This window comes from Mirounga leonina, unplaced genomic scaffold, assembly GCF_011800145.1.
Source record: "Mirounga leonina isolate KUSES-001 unplaced genomic scaffold, KU_Mleo_1.0 Mir_150, whole genome shotgun sequence".
Taxonomy (NCBI): domain Eukaryota; kingdom Metazoa; phylum Chordata; class Mammalia; order Carnivora; family Phocidae; genus Mirounga; species Mirounga leonina.
The window spans coordinates 34,072,670-34,094,050 of NW_023270374.1; the positions used below are offsets into that span (position 1 = coordinate 34,072,670).

The 21,381-nt window shown below is 50.4% G+C and overlaps 1 protein-coding gene across 3 annotated transcripts in view; it reads left to right on the forward strand.

Moving 5' to 3' along the window:
* Positions 1 to 2,561: 2,561 nt before the first annotated feature.
* MYBL2 (MYB proto-oncogene like 2) overlaps positions 2,562 to 21,381 on the forward strand; it is a 34,193-nt gene continuing 15,373 nt past the window's right edge. For 2 of the 3 annotated variants that reach the window (XM_035006348.1, XM_035006349.1), the window contains exons 1-7: positions 2,562 to 2,754; positions 6,208 to 6,301; positions 10,377 to 10,448; positions 11,287 to 11,379; positions 11,569 to 11,789; positions 14,490 to 14,652; positions 19,643 to 19,930. In XM_035006348.1, coding sequence (XP_034862239.1) covers positions 2,735 to 2,754; positions 6,208 to 6,301; positions 10,377 to 10,448; positions 11,287 to 11,379; positions 11,569 to 11,789; positions 14,490 to 14,652; positions 19,643 to 19,930 — 951 coding nt within the window. In that variant the 5' untranslated portion in view covers positions 2,562 to 2,734. The remainder of the gene's footprint in view (positions 2,755 to 6,207; positions 6,302 to 10,376; positions 10,449 to 11,286; positions 11,380 to 11,568; positions 11,790 to 14,489; positions 14,653 to 19,642; positions 19,931 to 21,381) is intronic. The other variant, XM_035006347.1, reaches the window with a different exon arrangement.

Genomic DNA, 21,381 nt, shown 5'->3' on the forward strand with positions numbered 1-21,381 from the left:
CTATCCGGTAGTTGTTCAGGTGGAAAAGGGTTGAGGGCTCCTTTCAGGGTGGTGTTTCATAGCCTCAGGGATCAAGAAGGCGGTAGCCGCCACTGCCCTAAGGCATGCCATGCTGGTGCAGGCCACCACCGGATCAAGCTCGTAGTTTAAATATCCCGCTGGCTGTTGAGCTGGCCCCTGGGCCTGGGTTAAGATACCCAAGGCCATTCCCTTCCTTTCTGTCACATACAAGTTTTTAAGTCTTCCCAGTAGGACAACTTAAAGCTGGGGCACTGGGTAAAGTCTGGAATAACAGGATGGGGTCGTTTTCACTTTAAGGGTAGTTTACTCTTATGACAGGGACCCCTTGTCCCTGCCTTTCTTCCAACTACCTTTATTATCATCATCATCATAACAACGACAACTAAAAGTAAAATAGTACTTACTATGGGCCAGGGATTATTCTCAGTGGTTTATACATATTGATTTATTTAATCCTATAACCACCCTACAAAGTAGGTACCAGTGTAGTGATTAAGAGCACTCTAGGGACGCCTGGGTGGCTCAGTCGTTTAAGTGTCTGCCTTCGGCTCAGGTCATGATCTCAGATCCTGGGATCGAGCCCCATAACAGGCACCCTGCTCAGTGGGAAGTCTGCTTCTCTCTTTCCCTCTGCCACTCTCCCCCACTCATGCTTGCACTCTCTCTCAAATAAATAAAATCTTAAAAAAAAAAAAAAAAAAAGTACAGACTCTGGAACTAGACAGCCCAGGCCCAGGTTTGAATCTGCTTTGCCATTCAGTATGGGTGAGGGGGAGAGAGGGAGCTGTGTTTTAGTTTCTCCATCTGCCAAAAGAGGATCATACTAACACTACCTCCTCATAGTGTTGTTATGAGGGTTAAATGAATTAAAATGATTTTTTAAAAATTTTATTTGTCAGAGAGCGTGCACAAGCAGGGTAGGCAGAGGGAGCACAGGCAGAGGGAGAAGTAGGCTCCCCACTGAGCAGGGAGCCGAATGTGGGATTCAATCCCAGGACCCTGGGATCATGACCCAAGCCGAAGGCAGACACCCACCCAGGCTTCCCTAAAAAATGACTTATAAAGCCTACAGAATAGTGGCTGGCACATAATAAAAGCTAAGTTTTTGATAAATCTAATTTTTACATACGAGAAAACAGGCATAGAGGAGTTAAGTAATTTACCTAAGATCACACAACTAGTAAATCATAACCCCAGGAAGTCTGGCTTCAGAGTCTGCACTCTTAAATATCATGCTCTAGTAATGAAGAGGGGATGTCCACATGAATTACTTTATGAAGGAAGTGGGTGGGGGAAGACCTGAATTAATTGATGTGGAAGCTTCTGGCACTTAAGACGTCAGTGTTCCTTCTGCTATGGTAAATGAAGTTTGCAGCAGCTGGCTAGGCAGTCCCCAGGGGGTCAGGAAGGTGGCCTCTTCCTCAGATTTCAGGAAGAGGAATCTGAAACATAAGCAGGGCCTAAGAGGCTGGGGTTCAACCAGATTTCCCCAGGCACCCGTCTTACAGTTCATTTACCTTATTCTCAGCACTCCTCCCAGGGAGCCCAATGTGACATGACTCTTGGGGGGTACTTGGTAAATGGCAACTTAAAATGGAAAATCCTTACTAAGCCTCAAGGAGTTTAAACACGTGGACAATTCTGGGTCTTGGGGACACTGCGGCGAATTGAGGGGCCACTTGGACCTCAGCGTGCCCATAGTTAAGAGAGGAAAACGACTAGTCAAAGAGCAGATCATGGGTAGGGAAGCCCAGGGATAGATTGGAATTCGGTGGGAGGGGCGTGAAGCGTTCCTGGACAGGTAGTGGCCCACGCAAAGGCAAGGAAACTAGCAGGTTTCGTTCGGCTACGGGCGGGGTGGTGGTGGTGGATCTGGTAGAATCCTGGAAACCTGATTATGGAGTATTTTACCCCGAGGGAGAGGAGAGAGGTTTTATGTTCTGGAGAGGAAAGATCGCGTTTGTATTTTAGGACGTTCACTCGGGCTGCCGGGAGTTGAGCCCAGGAGCGAGAGCCATCGAATTCGAGGCTGCAGAGGAAGCAGGGAGACAGTTCGAAGGCACAGCCCCGGTCCTTAGGGTGAGGGGCTGGCTTAGGGTGGGGGCTGTAGGGACAGAGGAACGGCTTGGAGTAGCGTGCGGGTTTTGCACAGGCGGTTTCCCCGACCTGAGTCTCCCATCCCTGTGTCTCACTCACTCCCTTTCCTCTGTCTTTGCTGGGTGGGCAACTCCTGGGCCGCCCCGAACCCACACTTGGTCGGGGTCCGGCCTCAGTCAAATGGCGGCCGGCTCAATCCCGCAAGTCTCCAAAACCGCCACGCTCACCGTCGGCCCTACCAGCCCTACCGGAGCTTCAGGACTCTGGGCGAGCGGGGCGCCCGCCTGTCCGCAGGCTCCGCCTCCGAACCCGCCCCGCCGGGGCTGGCCCCGCCCCCGCGCAACCCGCAGGCCCCGCCCCGCGCACGCCCTCCCGCCCGCGCGCCGGGCCCGGGCGGCGCCGTCGCGCTTGGCGGGAGATAGAAAAGTGCTGCTGTGCGCGCCGGCGGCGGCCGGAGTTCCTGCGAGCAGCGGCGGGACCTGCGGATACGCTGACGTCTCCCGGCGCGGCCCCGGGGCCCGGAGCGGCCCGAGCAGCCTCACCCTGACCCCGGCCCGGCTCCCGCTCCGGGCTCAGCCGGCGGGCGGGCGAGCGCGGCGCGGCCCGGGCCGGGGGGATGTCTCGGCGGACGCGCGGGTGAGCGGAGCCGGGCGGCCCAGGGCTTTCCCCCCACCCCCCTCCACTCCGACCCCTGCCCCACCCCACCCCTACCCTCGCCGTGGCCCCTCCGGGCAGGGCGGGCCTTCCGCGGGAACTGCTGTGTCCCGGGTCGCCCGAGGCAGGGGGCGCGCGCGAAGCCGGGGGGCTCTTGGGGGCCCCTCGCTCCGCTCCCCAGGCCTGCTGGGCCTCGGAGCCGGGGCGGGCGGGTCTCCTGGGACCTGGGCCAAGCCCTGCATGATGTCATTTTGTCTCCCGCCTAATTGCGGGGTGGGGGTGGGATGGCAGTGTCAGCTGCTAGGGCCTTTACCGGGGAGGGAGGCGACCCCTGGAGAGGGAAAGTGATTCTCCCTCCAAGTCGCAGCGAGAGGGAAGCCAAAGCCTGAAGGACTTTTAGTTCAAACCTATTTGGGTTCATATTTGGCGGTGGGCATTTCTTCCCAAACATTCCGGGAAGTACAGCGCTCCCCAAACCCTCTCCGGCTTGAGAAGGGTGCCGGGGGGGAGGGGACTCGTTTTTGTGTCCCCCCCTACCCTCAACCTGGGTGTCGGGCCCCAGCTTGGTTTCAGAGACATGTCTTCCTGTTCCACATGAGGAATTTGGGGCAGTTGGGGTTGAAGGTGAGGGGAAGAGAGACAGATGCGTATCAAGACTGCTCTGGGGCCAAGGCAGGAACTGCAGTCTCCATTTTACTTATTCTTCCAGAGAGTAAGGGGCAGAGTGGAGCCTGGAACCTGGTCTGTGGGTTCCAGCTCCCTGTCTTACACCTCTGTGCCTGGGGCCTGACCTCTGGGTTTTACATCAGAGGACAAAGGGGGCCTGCCTGCCCTGTTCCCTCCCTGGATTTGTGCAGCCTAGATAACCTTAACCCCCCTTCCCTTGGTGTCCCCCCTTCTCAGGAAGAGGGTATAGACTCCAGAAGCACTCACGGCTGGCTTTTCCCAGAGTTGCTCTCAGCAAGGAAGCCTCTGGTCCTTGGGCCCTGTTTAGGGTACCTGGAACAGGTTCTGTCTTCCTCCTCAGGTCACCATTTCCCAGGGCAGCTCCAGTTCCCAGAAGGAGTTTTCTGGTCAGGCACTTAATGGACCCTGTTCTCATTTTTGGTGCAGGAAATGTTATTCCAGGGAATGACAAGCCCCAGAAAACCCCCAGGTCCTCTGCCTCTTTGCTCCTGGGGCTCTGTGGAGGAATCCCCTCCCATGTGAGGGATGGTTTCTGTGCACTGGCACCCCACAGCCCTCAGCTCAGTGGTTGGCCACTCGTTTTAACTCTCATCTGCACCAGTGCCCCACTTCCCGCTCAGCTTCTGACTCACCCATCCTGGAGCAGAGCCCAGAACATCGAAAGGCATAGAAAGGGTGTGTTGGACCTACATGTGGTTGCCACCACCGACTTGGCCTCTGCTTTTTCAGCGGGGATTACAGGGTGAGGGCTTGAAGGTGCAGGTCTGGAGCCTGGCTTTGTGGAGTTGGTAAGTGGCATAGCCCCTGTCCGCCTCAGTGTCCACGTCTATTAAACGTGGTTAATGGGAATGCGTGTGAAGTAGATGGTTAGCTCCATGTTGATGATAGAAGTATATTTTGTATACTGGGTATCTCCCAGCTGAGTTGCTTGTCCCCGTTAAAGTATTGGAGCACGAGAGAGTGTTCACAAAGACACTGTTTTATCCTTAGAGGAACATTTACTGAGCTTCTATTGGAGCTGGGTGTTAGAGAACCAAAGATGGTTTCTGTCAGAAAGAAGTCTGGGGACAGTTGATTTTAAAGCCAGCTTCATTCTGTATCTTGTAGAGTTTTTGCCTCCTACTTTGTGATGGTGGAGGACCCGTGAATGGGGTCAGAGATGACGGGACAAGGCTGAATTCCGGCTCCTTCTGTGGCGGATATATTGCTGGGTTTAGACACTGTCCTCCCTTCCTTTTCTACTTCTAAAAGATTTACTTTAATTAGCATTTCTTATCAACCAATAGGCAGCAGCACTGCATGTTTATTCATTAATTTGAGTATCCGTCATTCCCTGAGCAAACATTTCTTTTTTTTTTTTTTAAAGATTTTATTTATTTATTTGAGAGAGAGAGAATGAGAGACAGAGAGCATGAGAGGGAGGAGGGTCAGAGGGAGAAGCAGACTCCCCGCCAAGCAGGGAGCCCGATGCGGGACTCGATCCTGGAACTCCAGGATCATGACCTGAGCAGAAGGCAGTCGCTTAACCAACTGAGCCACCCAGGCGCCCTGAGCAAACGATTCTTAAGGCCTTTTGGTGGCAACCCCCAAAGGCCCTGCGGGTGTGGAGGTGGAGCTGATCTCTGTCCCTGTCTGGAGACTGGCAGTTGCAGCCTGAGGGCCTTCATTCTGAGAGACGGAGATGTGGGGGGCTCAGAAGTGACTCTAGGAAGATGCTGAGCCCTGGAGAAGGGGAAAGGAAGATGGACATGAAAGGAAGTCCTTGTCCTTTTGGAACAAGGCTTGTGCTTGCCTTGCTTGTTTGGAGATGGCTTTTCCCACTCACAGACGCCTGACTTAGGAATGTACCTGACAGGTGACCTGCGGCATTCCCACTACATGGTGTTGGGAGCTTACTAACCTTCCCCTCCCTCCCCCCAGCACCTGACATTCCTGGAGGTGGAGAGTGTGATTTCCATTTTTGTAATCATTAAACCTGATAGATAAGAAGATTTTGGAGCAACTTGAAAAATTGCCTGTTAGATAACATCCAGAAGTCTTGATTTTTCTCTCCATAAACCATGACTGTATGAAGGCAAGGATTGGAAAATGGACATTGTTACTGAGGTTATGTATTTAAAGTGTTATTCTCAGATAACCAGTATTTCTTGAAATATGTCCTTGATGATTGCATTTATCATCAGATTTAATCCTTAAAATAACCATAAAATTTAGAAAGTTCTGCTATATAAAAGAAAATACTAAACAGGTGTCTGGTTTTGAATATCATAATATTCTTTTTTTTTTTTTTTTTAAGATTTTACGTATTTGTTAGAGACAGTGAACACAAGCAGGGGGAGTGGCAGGCAGAGGAAGAAGCAGCCTCCCTATTGAGCAAGGAGCCCAATTTGGGGCTCAATCCCAGGATCTTGGGATCATGACCTGAGCCAAAGGCACACGCTTAATGGACTGAGCCACCCAGGTGTCCCTTCTTGGTGAAATCTTAACTTCTTTTTTCTTGTAGTTTTTGAAATCATTTAGGGTGTTTGTGAAAATAAAAGGATAAAGAAAATAAAAGTTGTCCATAAGCCCAGTTCATTAAAGAATTAAAAAAAGAGGAGGGTGGACATACCAAAAGTAAAGAGTAAAAGGCTGCCTCCCTCAAGCCTTTCCCTAGAGGTCACTGGCCATTGCCCACACGCTGTCCATCCATCACGTAGCATTGTGTGAAGACACATGTCCTTGACCCTTAGCTTGCTCTCCCTACAGTGAGGAGCTGGATGAGCTGCACTACCAGGACACAGATTCAGATGTGCCAGAGCAGAGGGACAACAAGTGCAAGGTCAAATGGACCCACGAGGAGGTGAGTGACACAGACATTTTGGGGGAGGGACGCTGATGGCAGCTGGGGGCTGGTCAGAGAACTGAGCCTGGGGTGTATGTGCCTGATGCCATGATGGGTGCGATGAAGAGGAGGAGCTGGTGAAAGAGGTGGAGGGTCCTCTGGTTCTCCCCAGTGCCTGTTAGAGCATTCTCGGGGACGCTCCACATTGAGGACTCTCGGGAGTATGTGTCTCTTGGAAGCTGGCGTGTTCTGCATCATGAGCACTAATTGTGCTTCTTGTCATTTACTGCTAGGGTGATTAGCCTAATGTGCAACCTCCTCTTTATTATTATTATTACTATTATTTTATTTAGAGCGAGAACATGCGCAGCCACTTATTGGGGGGAGGAGGGGCAGAGGAAGAGGGAGAGAGAGAATCCCAAGCAGCCTTCATGTCTAAGGTGGGGCCCAAGTCGGGGCTCCATCTCACAACCATGAGATCATGACCTAAGCTGAAATCAAAAGTCAGTCGCTTAACCATCTGAGCCACCCCAGTGCCCTCCCTCTTTATTATAATTTTTTGTGTCTTGAGACATCAAGCTCTGAATTTTCTTTTTATTGTTTAATCAACTTCACGGAAGTATAATTTATGTACAATCAAATGCACCTTTTTAAAGTGAGCAGTTGAAAGCACCACCTTGATTATCCCAGAAAGTTCCCTTTGTGGTTCATCTTCCCTGGCTCCAGGCAATTGCTGATGTAATGCCTCTGGGTTTGATTTGTTTTGTCTGTTCTTGAATGTCCTGTAAATGAAATACAGCTGTACTCTTTCCTATCTCACTTCTTTTGCTTAACAAAATAACTGCTTGATTCAGCAATCTGTTCATTTTTATTGCCGAATAGCATTCCATTATATGGGTATACCACAATAATGTTTCACTTCTTAATGGGCATTTGGGCTCGTTTCAGTTTTTGGCTATTGCGGTTAGAGCTGCTGAGAGGATCCTTGCATAAATCTTTTTTGAGGATTATGTTGTCATTTCTCTAGGGGAGATACACTTAATGTCTGGTCATGGGGTAGGTGTATGCTTAGTTTTATAGAAACTGCCAGACCTTTTTCTAAATTGTTTGTTCTATCCTAGACTCCTGCTGGACTTATCTTTTTATTTTACTTCTTTTTTTCCTGGAGATGTTTAATTTAGGTCTTTTTTTTTTTTTTCTTAGTGTATGAGTTGTAAAACTTTTTTTTTTAAAGATTTTATTTATTTGAGGGTGCCTGGGTGGCTCAGTCGTTAAGCGTCTGCCTTCGGCTCAGGTCATGATCCCAGGGTCCTGGGATCGAGCCCCACATTGGGCTCCCTGCTCAGCGGGAAGCCTGCTTCTCCCTCTCCCACTCCCCCTGCTTGTGTTCCCTCTCTCGCTGTCTCTCTCTCTGTCAAATAAATAAATAAAATCTTTAAAAAAAAAAAAAAGATTTTATTTATTTGAGAGAAAGTGCGCATGAGCAGGGTGAGGGGCAGAGGGAGAAGCAGACTCCCCGCTGAGCAGGGAGTATGACATGGGCCTCGATTCAGGGGCTCCATTCCAGGCCTCTAGGATCATGACCTGAGCCAAAGGCAGATGCTTAACCGACTGAGCCACCCAGGCACCCCCTGAGTTGTAAAACTTAAAATCATGAGTGCTAAGCCAGCTTTTCTGTTCATCCCACTGTGGACCAGGAACACTATATGCAGCTCTTGTGGGCCTAGAAGAACAAACAAGCTGGGGTCCCCACCGCAGAACCACTCTGTGCTTGGGGTGGAGAGAGAAGACTGCACGGGCCTATGGACATGCTGTGGTGATCCCTGGTGTTGGCAGGAGCCATGTCAGTGTGTGCTCACCATCGCATCTCTCCTTCCTTGTGCTAGGGACTGGAGGCCCTGGGTCATTGTTGAAATACCTTTAGGTATTTCCTTTCCTGTTACTGTTGCCTGCAGAGATTAGGGAAAATTTCATGGATAAGGATTTGGAAATCAAGTCAGGGAAGAGTACAGAACGGTGGGTATATTAGAATAGGAAACAGGTGGATAGAATAGAGTAGAATAGAATAGAATAGAATAGAATAGAATAGAATAGAATAAGTTGTAGGTGGGGAAAAGCAAGTAGAGGGGCCCTGTGGTTGATACAGACAAAAAGATTGGGCCAAATCCTGGAAGGCCTAGAATGTTAGGCTCGGTAGTGTAGGCTTGTTCAGCTGGCAAGGTAGAGCCATTGAAGGTTTTTAAAGCAGAGGACTGACCTGAACATAGGTGGGCTTCCGTGGAGCTAATCTGCTGTGTGTAGGTTGGATAAGAGATTTGGGGGCAGCCCGGGGCTGAGAGACTGGTGGTGCCCAGGGCGTGGGGGAGGGTGCCGTACTGGGCAGCTGTGGAGAGATTAGGGCAGGGGTGGAGCTGAGAGGTGGAGGAGGCCCCTGGGGTCTGGGAGGAGATAGAGACAATACAGCAAAGTATCCTTGCCAGTTGTCAGGGAGGATGGGGTGCTAGATATGGACGTGGGCATATGGGAGGAAGGCTGGTGTTCGCCTGGCCAGGCCAGGTGGCAGAGGAGGGCAGGGTGTCCAGGGCTGGCTCAGCTACAGGATTTATGGGGACTTTGCCCCAGCCAGTGCTGGACTGCTCTTTAGGGTCTGAATTTCTGTAATGGCCTTTTTCTTCTGTCCAGGAGTGTGTGTGTGTGTGTGTGTGTGTGTGTGTTAAGAAAAAAACACAACACTAAATGTATCATCATAGCCATTTTTAAGTATACAGTTCAACAGTGTTAAGTGTATTCCCATTGTGCAGTAGAGCTTTAGAACTTACTCATCTTGCAAAACTGAATATACCCACTGAGCACAAAATCCTCATCACTCTTCCCCCTAACCCTTGGCAACCCATCTTTCTGCTTTCTGTGTCTTTGATTTTGACTACTTTAGATATTTCATATGAGTGGAATCCTATAGTATTTGTCCTTTTGTGACTGGCTTATCTCACCTTTGTTCTTGAGCTTCATCCCTGTTTCAGCTTCTAACAATTTCCTTCTGTTTTAAGGCTGAATAAACATTCCATTATATGGATATATCACATTTCCTTTATATAGATATATATAAAATATAAAAAATCAATTTGATTGAGGAGTACTTTACATCCAGTGAACTGCGGCCATTCACAGTCTAATTCAGTGAGTTTCAACAGATGTATTACCTTGAAACTACCAGCACCATCTCATTATAGAACATTTCCGTTAACTTCTAAACATTCCTTGCCCCCCTTTGCTGTCCCTCCCCCCCCACCTCTGACCTCAGAAGACCACCGCCTACCTTTTTGTCCTTAGAGCTTTGCCGACATTTTCTAGAATGCCATATGCATGGAATCAGTGTGCACCCTTTTATGCCCGGCTTCTTTCCCTCCTCATCATGATGTTGAGATTTCGTGTTGTTGTGGGAGTCTGTAGTTTATTTTCAGGAGGCTGTTATGACACCTGTTCACCTGCCCACTGTCCCTGTCCCCCGTGCCGTGTCACTGTCCTCTCTGGCCTGGGTTCCTCTCCTGGCCTCCCTTCCTCCATTCTGCCCTCTTACAGCTCCTTTTCCTGAAGCTGCCAAGGTGAACTGCATAATACGCGCGTTGGACCATGAGCATCCACTGCTCAAATGCCTCAGTGGCGTCGTATGTTGCAGAGGCCTGAATCAGTCCTGTGTGTGGTCCGGGCCCTGCAGTGCCCTCCCAAATCATCTTGCATCCCCCTCTCCCTCGCTTCCTGCACTCTAGCTGCACTAGCCTTCCTTTGAGCCTGTGCCTTGGTCTCCCTGAAGAGGCAAGTCACCAAGTACCTCTTCGCTGGCCCTCAGCCAGCCACAGGGTGGCTTTACTTTTGTTTGTGGGAGCCTTTGATTCGCTCCCTCTGGACCGTAATTCCCACAAGATGGGGCAGCTCTGTCACTGCCCGTTGCTGTGTCTGTAGTACGGGGCACATAGGAGGTGCTCCCTTCATGACTGCATGCGTGAAGGAGGCTGTCCTGTAGGCTGGTGCTCCAGCGTGATCGGCTGCTTTCCGCACGTGTGTGAGCTGAGCCCTCTCTTTCTGGCATTGGCAGGACGAGCAGCTGAGGACCCTGGTCAGGCAGTTTGGACAGCAAGACTGGAAGTTCCTGGCCAGCCACTTCCCTGTGAGTGCAGCCCTTCGGTGGCCCCCTCCCCCAGAGATGATGGTTCTGGGCGACCAGACAGTGTGCCTGGGACAGACTTTCTGTCAGGGAGAAAGCTGCCCACCCCCCCCCCAAAACAACCAAACTTCCCAGGCCCTTTCTTCCAGGCCAGAATTCGAGTCCCCCTGTCATAAGCATCTCTACACAGCAGCCTTAGCAGGCCTGGTGGTCTTCAGGCTCTGTGCCATCTGGAGCATGTGACCAAGTGGCATATTTGCATGTCTTCCTGTGAGAAATGCAAACAGTCTCAAGAGTGAGACTGAAACGGAGGGGAAGTGATACTTTGGACGGGCTTCCTGCCGAGGTCCCCCCAGAGCAGCTGGAGCCTCCTGGGGATGCAGGTCCCCCATGTCCCCCACCCCCAGGACTGCAGGTGTCTGGTAGGGAGGGGATGTGGCCAGAGCTGCTGTCTACCTTATTTCCTGAGTCACTCGGCAGCTCAGGGAGCAAGTCAGCAGGCCCTTCCTGCCTACAATCCTCACCTTCCCTGCTTCTGTGAGATCTGAAATCTTCAGGGAAATAATGCTTTCCCAGAAGCAAGGAAGGATCCCTGACATACACCACAAACTTTGATAGGAATTTATGGCTCCTGATGGCGGCCTCCTTGTACTGGGGGGCAGGAGGAAGCTTCCCAGAGGGGAACCATGTGTGTTCTGGCATGTGGGAGTGTAGTGTGTGGTGGGTGAAGGGAACAAGACAAAACCTGTCTGTGGTAGGCCTGGCCCCTTGCACCCAGTGCTCAACCAGGGTCCCCGGCCGCTGTCCTAGGAATCCTCACGGGTTCCTGTTCTCTTCCCAGAACCGTACCGACCAGCAGTGCCAGTACCGGTGGCTGAGGGTCTTGAATCCAGACCTCGTCAAGGGGCCATGGACCAAAGAGGAGGATCAAAAGGTAACTGTCGGGACGGTGCCTGGCATACAGTGGGCCTCCCCGCACCCCAGCGGATCAAGGGACGGTGAGGCTGTCCTGGGGGTGGGCAGGGCTGTCCAGCTGGTCCTCTCAGGGCCGCGGTGAGATGAAGCTTACGTTGGGGGTGAGGGAGGGGCGGGTGCCCCTGGCTTCACAGAGGCCTTGTCCCAGGTCATTGAGCTGGTCAAGAAGTACGGCACGAAGCAATGGACGCTGATCGCCAAGCACCTGAAGGGCCGGCTGGGGAAGCAGTGCCGTGAGCGCTGGCACAACCACCTCAACCCTGAGGTGAAGAAGTCCTGCTGGACCGAGGAGGAGGATCGCATCATCTGTGAGGCCCACAAGGTGCTCGGCAACCGCTGGGCCGAGATCGCCAAGATGCTGCCAGGGAGGTGAGCTGCCAGCTGGGGAGTTGGGGGGGGGCTGGGGGGTGAGGGAGGGGCTGTGGGCGGGGGGCTGGGGCCAGCCGGGGTGCTCTGAGGAAGTGCGGGCATCCACTGGGCTTTGGGGGGGTATTCCAAGAGTCAGTCCCATTTGTTTGCAGTTGTTCACTTTTCCCAGAGGCGAATGAATCCCTCAGATTCTTGCCTAGGGGTGTCCGGGCATGGCTATGAAGGCAGTTCTGGATCAGGGCAGGGAGAAGGAGCCTGGGGGCCTCCGACTGTGTGTACACATTTTTCCTTTGGTCCCTGTTGGAGCTTTGTGCACCACCTGTGCCCTCTGCCAGGGTTGCCTGGTCCCTTTTTCTAGAGAATAAAATCCTCTTCTCCTGCCTGTGCGGTCAGGACCAGGATCTAGGCATCCAAACCACTGCTCTGTTTTCTACTCCTTGCTGTGCCTGATCCCTCTAAGAGCCTCTTGGGGCTCTGGGGGAGCATTGGGAAGACCTGGCTCCATTCTTGCCAGAATCTTCCTCTGGGGTCAAATCCCCTCTCCTAAGTTGCTTACTGCTCCGCTAAGTGCTTTCCATCTTCTGGAACGTTACAAAAATTTCTTAGTGGTGGCTGTTTTCTACCCTGTTCTTTTTGTCCTTGTGCATTTCCCCTGTATTCAGTTTCATTTGTAATCCTTTGTCATGACACTGTGGTCCTGGGACAGAGAGGAGATAAAATGTCAGATGATGTATTTCCTCTGAAGTCTGGAATGGTCCTAGTTTCAAAACTCAAACCTGAGTCTGTTACCCTTTTGGTGCTCCTCCTAGTGCTTGGGTTGAAGACCTGGGTCTCTCTCCCCGTGTGACCTGCCTGGCCTGGCTGATGCCACCAGCTTGGCCTTGATGCACTGTCCCCCTTGCTTACCCATTGGGCTTTAGCTGCTCTGCACTCCTCTCAGCCCTGCGAACACGGTGAGCTCCTTCTGAGAACCCACTGGTGCTCTCCTCTGTTGGTCTGGAATGCACTCTGCTTGTGCCCCTTGTGTAGCCAACACACTCATCCTTCAGTCTTTGGTGGGGGTGTCTCTCTGTCTTCCAGACTGTGATCAGTCTCCAGCGACCTCCCCATACCGCCCACACCCCTGCCTGGTCAGCACTCTGTCCTAACGGCCCACGGTGGGAGTGTTTGGAGATCCCGACGCTCCTCTTGGGCTGGCACCTCATTCCGGCCGTTCATCATGTCCGTTCACGATTCAGGGGAAGAGCACTCTGCTGGGATTCCCAAAGAAGGGGTGCCTACTGTGTGCTTGCATTTCTGTTACAGTCTGATGGATTTTGTTGCTGTCCAGTTGGCGAGGCTGTGCTGCCATACTTCCATACTTCCCACTTCTCTCCAGCTCTGCTGCTGCGTGCTTCCGTCGTACCACACGGGTGTGTGCTCGGCCCCGCTCTGCTGCACGCGGCCCTGCAGTGTGCAGCGGGGGCTTCTGTAGTACTCCGCTACTCGGTACTTCTCTATGGCTCTGCAGCCCCACGTGCCTCTCACCGCGGTGCGAGGGCTCCCGTAGTACTCCGCTACTCGGTACTTCTCTACGATGCTGCCGCCCCATGTGCTGCTTACCGGCGTGCTGCAGGGGCTCCCATAGTACTCCGTACTCAGTACTTCTCTACGGCTCTGCAGCCCCGCGTGCCGCTTAACTGCGGTGCCGCGGGGGCTCCCGTAGTACTCCGTACTCAGTACTTCTCTACGGCTCTGCAGCCCCGCGTGCCGCTTAACTGCGGTGCCGCGGGGGCTCCCGTAGTACTCCGCTACTCGGTACTTCTCTACGGCTCTGCAGCCCCGCGTGCCGCTTACTGCTATACTACTGTATGCCACTGTTACTTCTAAACTATCGGGTGCTTCACTATGCTTTACGTTTCTGTGCTCCTGTACCGTGCTGTATATCTATACCACTGTACGGTTTTCTCCTGCTCTGCTAGTCTCTTCCTGTACTTCTCTACACTTCCATATCCTAGTACTCGGTGCTCCTGTAGCATTGTGGTGCTCTGTGCTTACACTACGACGTATGTGTGTCCTCAGTTAATCTTCAGTAAGTGGGAGAGCATGAGTCGTCTCCTGATTCTCCAGATAAAGTAACTGAGGCTCAGAGTGACCCGTTGCAGACCCTCTGTGCCATCCAGCTCTGCCCTCTGGCTATTTGCCATCTGAGAAGAGTACCAGGGCTTGCATTCAAGTTACCCTGAGCCTCAGAATGGAGCTCAGCCCCCCGAGGTTTGCTTCTAGTTTCTACAGATTCAAAGTGAGCAGAAAAGGGAATGCGAGCTTCAAAAACATTTTAGCTGTTTGATTTTACCATGGGCTGAGTAAGACCTTTGCTTATTTTGCTGAGGTCAGTGGAAATATGTGTAAATCGTTGAGGGCTAGAAACACGTGTGACTTCATCTTAGAGTTAAGAGATTGTAGAGTCAGGGCGCCTGGGTGGCTCAGTCGGCTGAGGGTCTGGACTCTTGATCTCAGTTCACGTCTTGATCTTGGGGTTGTGAGTTCATGCCCCACATTGGGCTCAATGCTGGGCATGGAACCTACTTTAGACAAAGAGAGCATAGAGTCATCAGGTTGAACCCTCGTTTACAGAAGTGGGAAGTCCTCTCAGGGAGGTTGGTGACATGCCTCGTGGCACCTTGGCTGAGTTGAAAGGCCTCCTCTTGGCCCCCGCAGGACAGACAATGCTGTGAAGAATCACTGGAACTCCACCATCAAAAGGAAGGTGGACACGGGTGGCTTCCTTAGTGAGTCAAAAGACTGCAAGCCCCCTGTGTACTTGCTGCTGGAGCTCGAGGACAAGGATGCTGGCCAGAGCGCCCGCCCTGTGGAGGAGCAGGTGAGGCGGCTGCCCGAGGCTGCTTGGCCCCAGGGCCTGGCTCTGGGTTTGGTGGGTTGCGTATTTATGCCAGACCATCTCATTTAACACGTGTTCTTTCCTTCTCATCTTCGCCACAGCTGTTCATGACTTCCTGCCACAGGGTCTCCTGTGGGCTGCATCTCCCTCACCAGGGCCCTTCCTTGTCCTGTAATTCTGCAAAGACCTGACACTTGTCTGCCCGCAGGTGAAGGACGACAGAACAAGCTGACGTAGAAAATGGAGGATTGGGTTGAAGAGGTCCTACGCCTCCTCTGCCCTTAGCAATAGCTTCCTTCCTACCTGTCGCCCTTGCCAGGCTTTTCATACTAAAAGCATGTTTGCAATTAAAAAAAAAAGTCATTTATTTATTTATTGAGGTCTAATTCACTTACAGTAAAATCCGTGGCATTTAGTGTACGGTTCTGAGTCATTACAAAAAACATACTGTCCTGTAACCACCAAACCACATCGAGATATAGACATTTCCATCACCCCCCACGTTCCCTTGTCTTCCTTTTTGTCAGCCCTTTTCCCTCATCCCAGGCACCCCTCATCTGTTTTCAGTCCATAATTTCATACAGTTTTCTAGAAAATCATATAAATTAAATCATATGGTATTACATTTGCAATTGGAAAAATGAAACCAGTATGCAGGTGTTAACATCTCCCATCCCACACCGCAGAGCAAACTTTTTATTGAGTTTTTTTTAAAACTCTTTTTTTTTTAAAACCCAGTTTATTTCTCTAATGATTTATTCTTTAAATTTATTCTTTAAAAATAAAGATTTGGGGTACCTGGCTGGTTCAGTTGGAAGAGCATGTGACTCTTGATCTCAGGGTTGTGAGTTCGAGCCTCACATTGGGTGTAGGGATTACAAAAATAAAAAAAAAACTTAAAAAAAAAAAAGAATTGGGTGTGCCTGGGTGGCGCAGTGGGTTAAACGTCTGCCTTCGGCTCAGGTCATGATCCCGGAGTCCTGGGATCGAGCCCCGCATCAGGCTCCCTGCTCAGTGCGGAGTGTGCTTCTCCCTCTCCCTCTGCCCCTCCCCCTGTTCATGCTCTCACTCGCTCACTCGCTCACTCGCTCTCTCTCTCTCTCTCTATCTCTCAAAACGAATACACCAAAAAAAAAAATCTCAAAAAAAGATTTGAAGGAAATGCGTTAAAGAATGAAAATTTGATGATGCTGAATCATGGGAGGTAACACACTTCACCTGTGCTTTGTTCTAGTCTTTTCTGTGATTGTGAACTAGTGAATAATCTTTTTTCACTCTCCCCCTTCCCTTTTCTTACTGGCTAGGTAGAACCTGTGTACCGCTCCAGTTCTGAGGGTGCTGTACTGCAGCATTGCATGTTTTTGCTTCTGTTTCTTTCTTTTTTTTAAAGATTTTATTTATTTATTTATTAGAAAGAGAGAGAGAAACAGCATGAGAGGGGATAGGCTCAGAGGGAGAAGCAGGCTCCCCGCCGAGCCGGGAGCCTGATGCGGGACTCGATCCCAGGACTCCAGGATCATGACCTGAGCCGAAGGCAGTCGCTTAACCAACTGAGCCACCCAGGCACCCCTGCTTCTGTTTCTTGATTTTTCTTTTTTTTTCTTTATTTTTATTTTTATTTTTATTTTTTTAAAATTTATTTGGCAGAGACAGAGACAGCGAGAGCAGGAACACAAACAACGGGAGCAGGAGAGGGGGAGCAGGCTTTCCCTCGAGGAGGGAGCCCGATGTGGGACTTGATCCCAGGGCCCTGGGATCATGACCTGAGCCGAAGGCAGACGCGTAACGACTGAGCCACCCAGGCGCCCTTCTTTTTTTTTTTTAAAGATTTTATTTATTTGTCAGTGAGAGAGGGAGAGAGCACAAGCACGGGGAACGGCAGACAGAGGGAGAAGCAGACTTCCCGCGGAGCAGGGAGCCCGATGTGCGGCTCCATCCCAGGACCCTAGGATCATGACCTGAGCCAAGGGCAGACACTTAATGACTGAGTCACACAGGCGCCCCTCTGTTTCTTGATTTTTCAACATGTGAGAATATCTCTTGATTCCCTGGTATGAATGCTCCTGTGGAGTAACAGACAGTAAGGAAATATCTAAAATGAAAAGTAAATTGACTTTTTCCAGTCTGGACTCCCCATATATCCCCTAACCAGAGGAGTCTACTTCTCACACTTTGTTGTGTATCTGAGTCACGTGTTTTCAAGCCTTTTACTTCTGGTTGAAGAAGAAGCATATGTTCCACAAAGAGAAACTGTGGACATCAGCAGACACAGTCACTTTTTAGGATAGGGGGGAAGTGTACAGACCTTCCTTGGTCTCTGAACAATCCTTGGCTGAAAGTCAGTTTTTTGACTTAGCTTTTACCTCTGGCACTTTGCGTCTGGAGCGCTGGCCATGCTGGGCCAGAATGAGCCCCTGGGGGTCAGTTAGCGTGTTGTTTTCAGCCTCATTTCATCTCCAGCATCATTTTCATGGTTCTATTTTGCTGTTTGTCTATGTAATTATGTTTATATCTAATTTTTTTTTTAAATGTATTGCTGCTTTTTTTTTTTTTTTTTAAGATTTTATTTATTTGCGAGAGAGAGAATGAGAGACAGAGAGCATGAGAGGGAGGAGGGTCAGAGGGAGAAGCAGACTCCCTGCCGAGCAGGGAGCCCGATGCGGGACTCGATCCCGGGACTCCAGGATCATGACCTGAGCCGAAGGCAGTTGCTTAACCAACTGAGCCACCCAGGCGCCCCGGTTATATCTAATTTTTAGAAATAGAAACAAAACTTTAACGACCCTCGTAGCTCAAATCACTGCTCATGTGCTCAGTTATTTCTTTAGAAATTCATGGAGATGGGTTGAGACACATTTCTTGAAAAACTTCTAATACATTTTGCCAGATTGCCTGCCAGAAAATTTTGCCTACTAATGTGTATATGGGGACCACCTCCTGTTCTCCCCACTCACTGGTCAGTGCTTGCAATTATAATTCTGTCCCTCTACTTCAAAAGTAATGCATGATCATTGTAAAGAGTTATAAACTTTACAGAACTGAATATTGCAGAAGGCCGAGCCTGCTAATCTCAACGGCCAGAGAGAAACAATATATTGTTTAATGTGTTTGCCAACATTTCTTACTAAGGGCAATAAGTTTAAAATGAAGATTATGTTATAACTTACTGCCTTACAGTTTCTTAAATCTTTCCATGTCATTTTGCGCATACAGATCTTTATACTATCCTTGAATCTGTCACATCTTGTCATAACCTGCTGATGAACATCTGTTACCATTTCTGTTAAGATGCTGCAGTGAACATCATCGTTCAAATTCTTTGTGCATGTACTTATTTATGTGGGTTAGTTTTTACAGATGTGGCATGACTGGGTCAAATGGTACGGACGTGTGAAATTTTCACAAGCATCACCAAATTGCCACTCGAGTGGTGGTACCATTTTGTCCTGTCGGCAACAGATGGCATTGCCTGTTGTCCCACACTCTTGTCACCACTGGCTGTGACTGTATAAAAAAATGCCTTTGCTGAGGCACCTGGGTGGCTCAGTCATGAAGCTTCCGACTTTGATTGCTGCTCAGGTCATGAGCTCAGAGTCGTGAGATCGAACCCTGAATTGGTTCGGGGCTCCACAGTGGAGGTGGAGCCTGCTTAGGATTCTTTCTCTCCCTCTCTTAAAAAAAAAAAAAAAAATCTTTGCGAATTTTATGAGCCAACAGTGGACTATCATTTCGGTTTGATTTCCTACTGGTGAGGTTGATGGTTTTTCTTTAGTTTATTGATTTGCCTTTGCCCCCCCCCCCCTTTTTTTGTCATTCATAAACTTTTATTTATGTATTAAGGATATTACCCCTTTATCATATAATAACTCCTTTTTTCCAGTTTGGGAAACGTGGAGCTTCCTCATCCCTTCACTTTATAAAGGTGTTGTTTATAGACAGTAAAATTCACCCTTTTAGTAGATAGTTCTGTGCGTTTTGTCAAATGTAACCAACACCACAGTAAAGGTGGAGGACATTTCCAACACCGCCTAAAATTCCCAAGCCCCCAGCCCCTAGCAACCGCTTCTCTTTTCTCTGTTTTCTATCTCTCTGTAGTTTTATCTTAGTAAGGATGTCATGGAAATGGAATCATACAGTCTGTACTCTTCTGTGATTTTTCTTTTGCTTAGTTATTAATGCATTAAGATTCATCCATGTGACTGCATCTGTCAGTGATTTGTTCTTTTTTACTGCTGAGTGATAGTCTGTTGTATGGGAGTACCATTCTTTATTTATCAGCTGAGGGACGTTGATTCCTAGCTATGTTTCCAAATAAAGCTGCTATAAGCATCTGTGTACAGGATTTTGTGTAAACATAAGTTTTCATTTCTCTTGGATAAACATCTAGGTTTAGGATTGTTGGGTCGTATGGTTAAGTGTATTCTGAATTCTAAATGAAATCACCAAGCCATTCTTCAACACGGCTGTTTCCAAAGCGGGATTCCCACATTCGAGCCTTTAAATAGAGTTTATGGCATTCTTCCCCTTTCTCCGATTGTCGTGGTTACAAGTTTTCAATCAAATCTGTTCTTTTTATCTCCTTTTCTTCCTTTGCTTGGACCACAAACCATTTCCATCCCGTTCACTTGACAACGACAGCAGTTAACAGCCAAGGTGTGAGTTGGGCGCTGTTCGCATTCTTGCTGATCTCTGTAGCACCCCTCCCTGGTGAGCCTCAGGGTTCTCATTTTACAAGCAAGAGAGCTGACTTACACACAGGTCACACAGCTTGCTCAAGGCCGGCTAACAAAAACGGCCAAGCTCTGGCTGATTCCAGAGCCCGTGGCTTCTTCCTGATGCCATTGTGCCCCCCACCATTGACACGGGATCGCACTCCTTGCCCTTGGGAAGGCGCCCCAGGTTGTGCTGTTTTTCGCTAGAATACTACAGTGTACATCTCATAATCAGAACCCTGTGCCCTCGTGTCCAACAGGGTAGTCTCGTCACCAGCTGGCCCCCCGCACTTCCTGCCATGAAGGAAGAGGAAAGCAGTGAGGAGGAGGCCACGGCAGCCACCACCTCTAAGGAGCAGGGAGCTGTCCCTGCAGACCTGGATGGAGTTCGAACACCAGAGCCCTTGGAGGACTTCCCGAAGCGTGAAGACCAGGAGGGCTCCTCGCCGGAAACCAGCCTGCCCTACAAGTGGGTGGTGGAGGCTGCAAACCTCCTCATCCCTGCCGTGGGGTCCAGCCTCTCGGAAGCCCTGGACTTGATCGAGTCGGTAATGTTGGTCACAGCTCTTCACAGTGGGCCCAGAGCACCCGCCGAATGCTTCTTTCTTGGGCGGGCATCCTTTTGTTCACTCTGTCATCCTGCAACATCTCCTGAGCTGATGCGGAGTGCCCAGCTGGGAGCCAGGGCCTGGGGACACAGATGGTTGCCATGCAGTCCTTGTGCTCATGTGCTACAGTGCAGGTCGGGTGGGAGGGCTCCCCAGAGGAGGTAGCACTGCCCTGAGACCTTAGGGATGATGAGGGGAGGGCGTCTGAGGCCCATAACACTCACAGCACTGGATGTAGGGCTGGGGTTGGAGTGCTGAGTGGGTTCTGGTAACTCCAGTAATGCTGCCTCTGAGGCCACCCTGGCTGTGGATTGTACCTCATTGGGGAGAGCTCCTTGGTGGGGGCTGAACCTCCTGATGGGACATCCCAGCTCCTTGCTGTGTCAGCCAGGCCTGCCATGTGGAGCAGGTTTCAGGAGGTGATGGGGGACAGGGCTGGCAACTAGGGACAGCGGAGTTCAGTGGGAGGCACCCCACATTCACATTCCCACCCAGGTTTCCCCATTCTTGCTAAGAATAATGATGCTGTTTATTGAACATCTAAATGCCAGGCTCTGGGTTCAGTGTATAATCCACACAGTATCCTGTGAGGTATGTCCTTTCTCTGTTTTGTAGATGAGACTGAGGCTCAGAGGGGTTAAGTAGTGTCCCCACGGTCACACAGTGAGTAAGCCTGGTGGTCTGGGCTGTCTTGACCACCTCTTGCCTCCAGAGACTGGGACTGGTCCCGGCTGTAGGGTCTAGCTGTGGTGTCCCCTCCACTCCAAGAAATTTCAGAGTGGCACGAGAAGCAGGTCTGATTGGTTTGTCAATACGTTCAATAAATAGCTCTGAGGCTGCAAGGAGCAGTCCCCGATTTGGACCCTATGGAGAGTTAGATGAGCGTAGGACGCACTCTGTGCCTGGCATGTTGGCCTTTCATGGTGTTACCTGCTTTCATCCTCAGACTCTTTTGCCTCTTCTTCACTTGATAGGTCCAGAGAGTGGGGGGAGGGGAGCTAAGTGTTATTGAGCGCCCACTGTATGCCCGGCTGAATGCTTAATTAGTAACGACAGTAGCTGACGTTTAAGTGCTCACCATGGGCCAGGCTCCTTACTTGCTACCTAACATACATGCTCTGTTACAGCGTTTGTGGAAACACTGCTGTCTGCCCCTCCAGGCAGTGCTTGTAGGATCTGCTTCTGGTCCATTAGACACCATCAGTCTGGGGCCTCCTCGAGGTTGAGGTTTGCTGCTGGGAGCATGGGCCTGAAGTCAGTGCTGCCCTGAGCTGGCCTCCACCCTTAGAGATGAACTGCCCACGCTCCCTCGAGTCCCAAGGACCAGCAGTCATCATGAGGATCTGATTCTACTCAGGGCCAGACCTCCAGGGACCAAAGCGGAAGCTTCT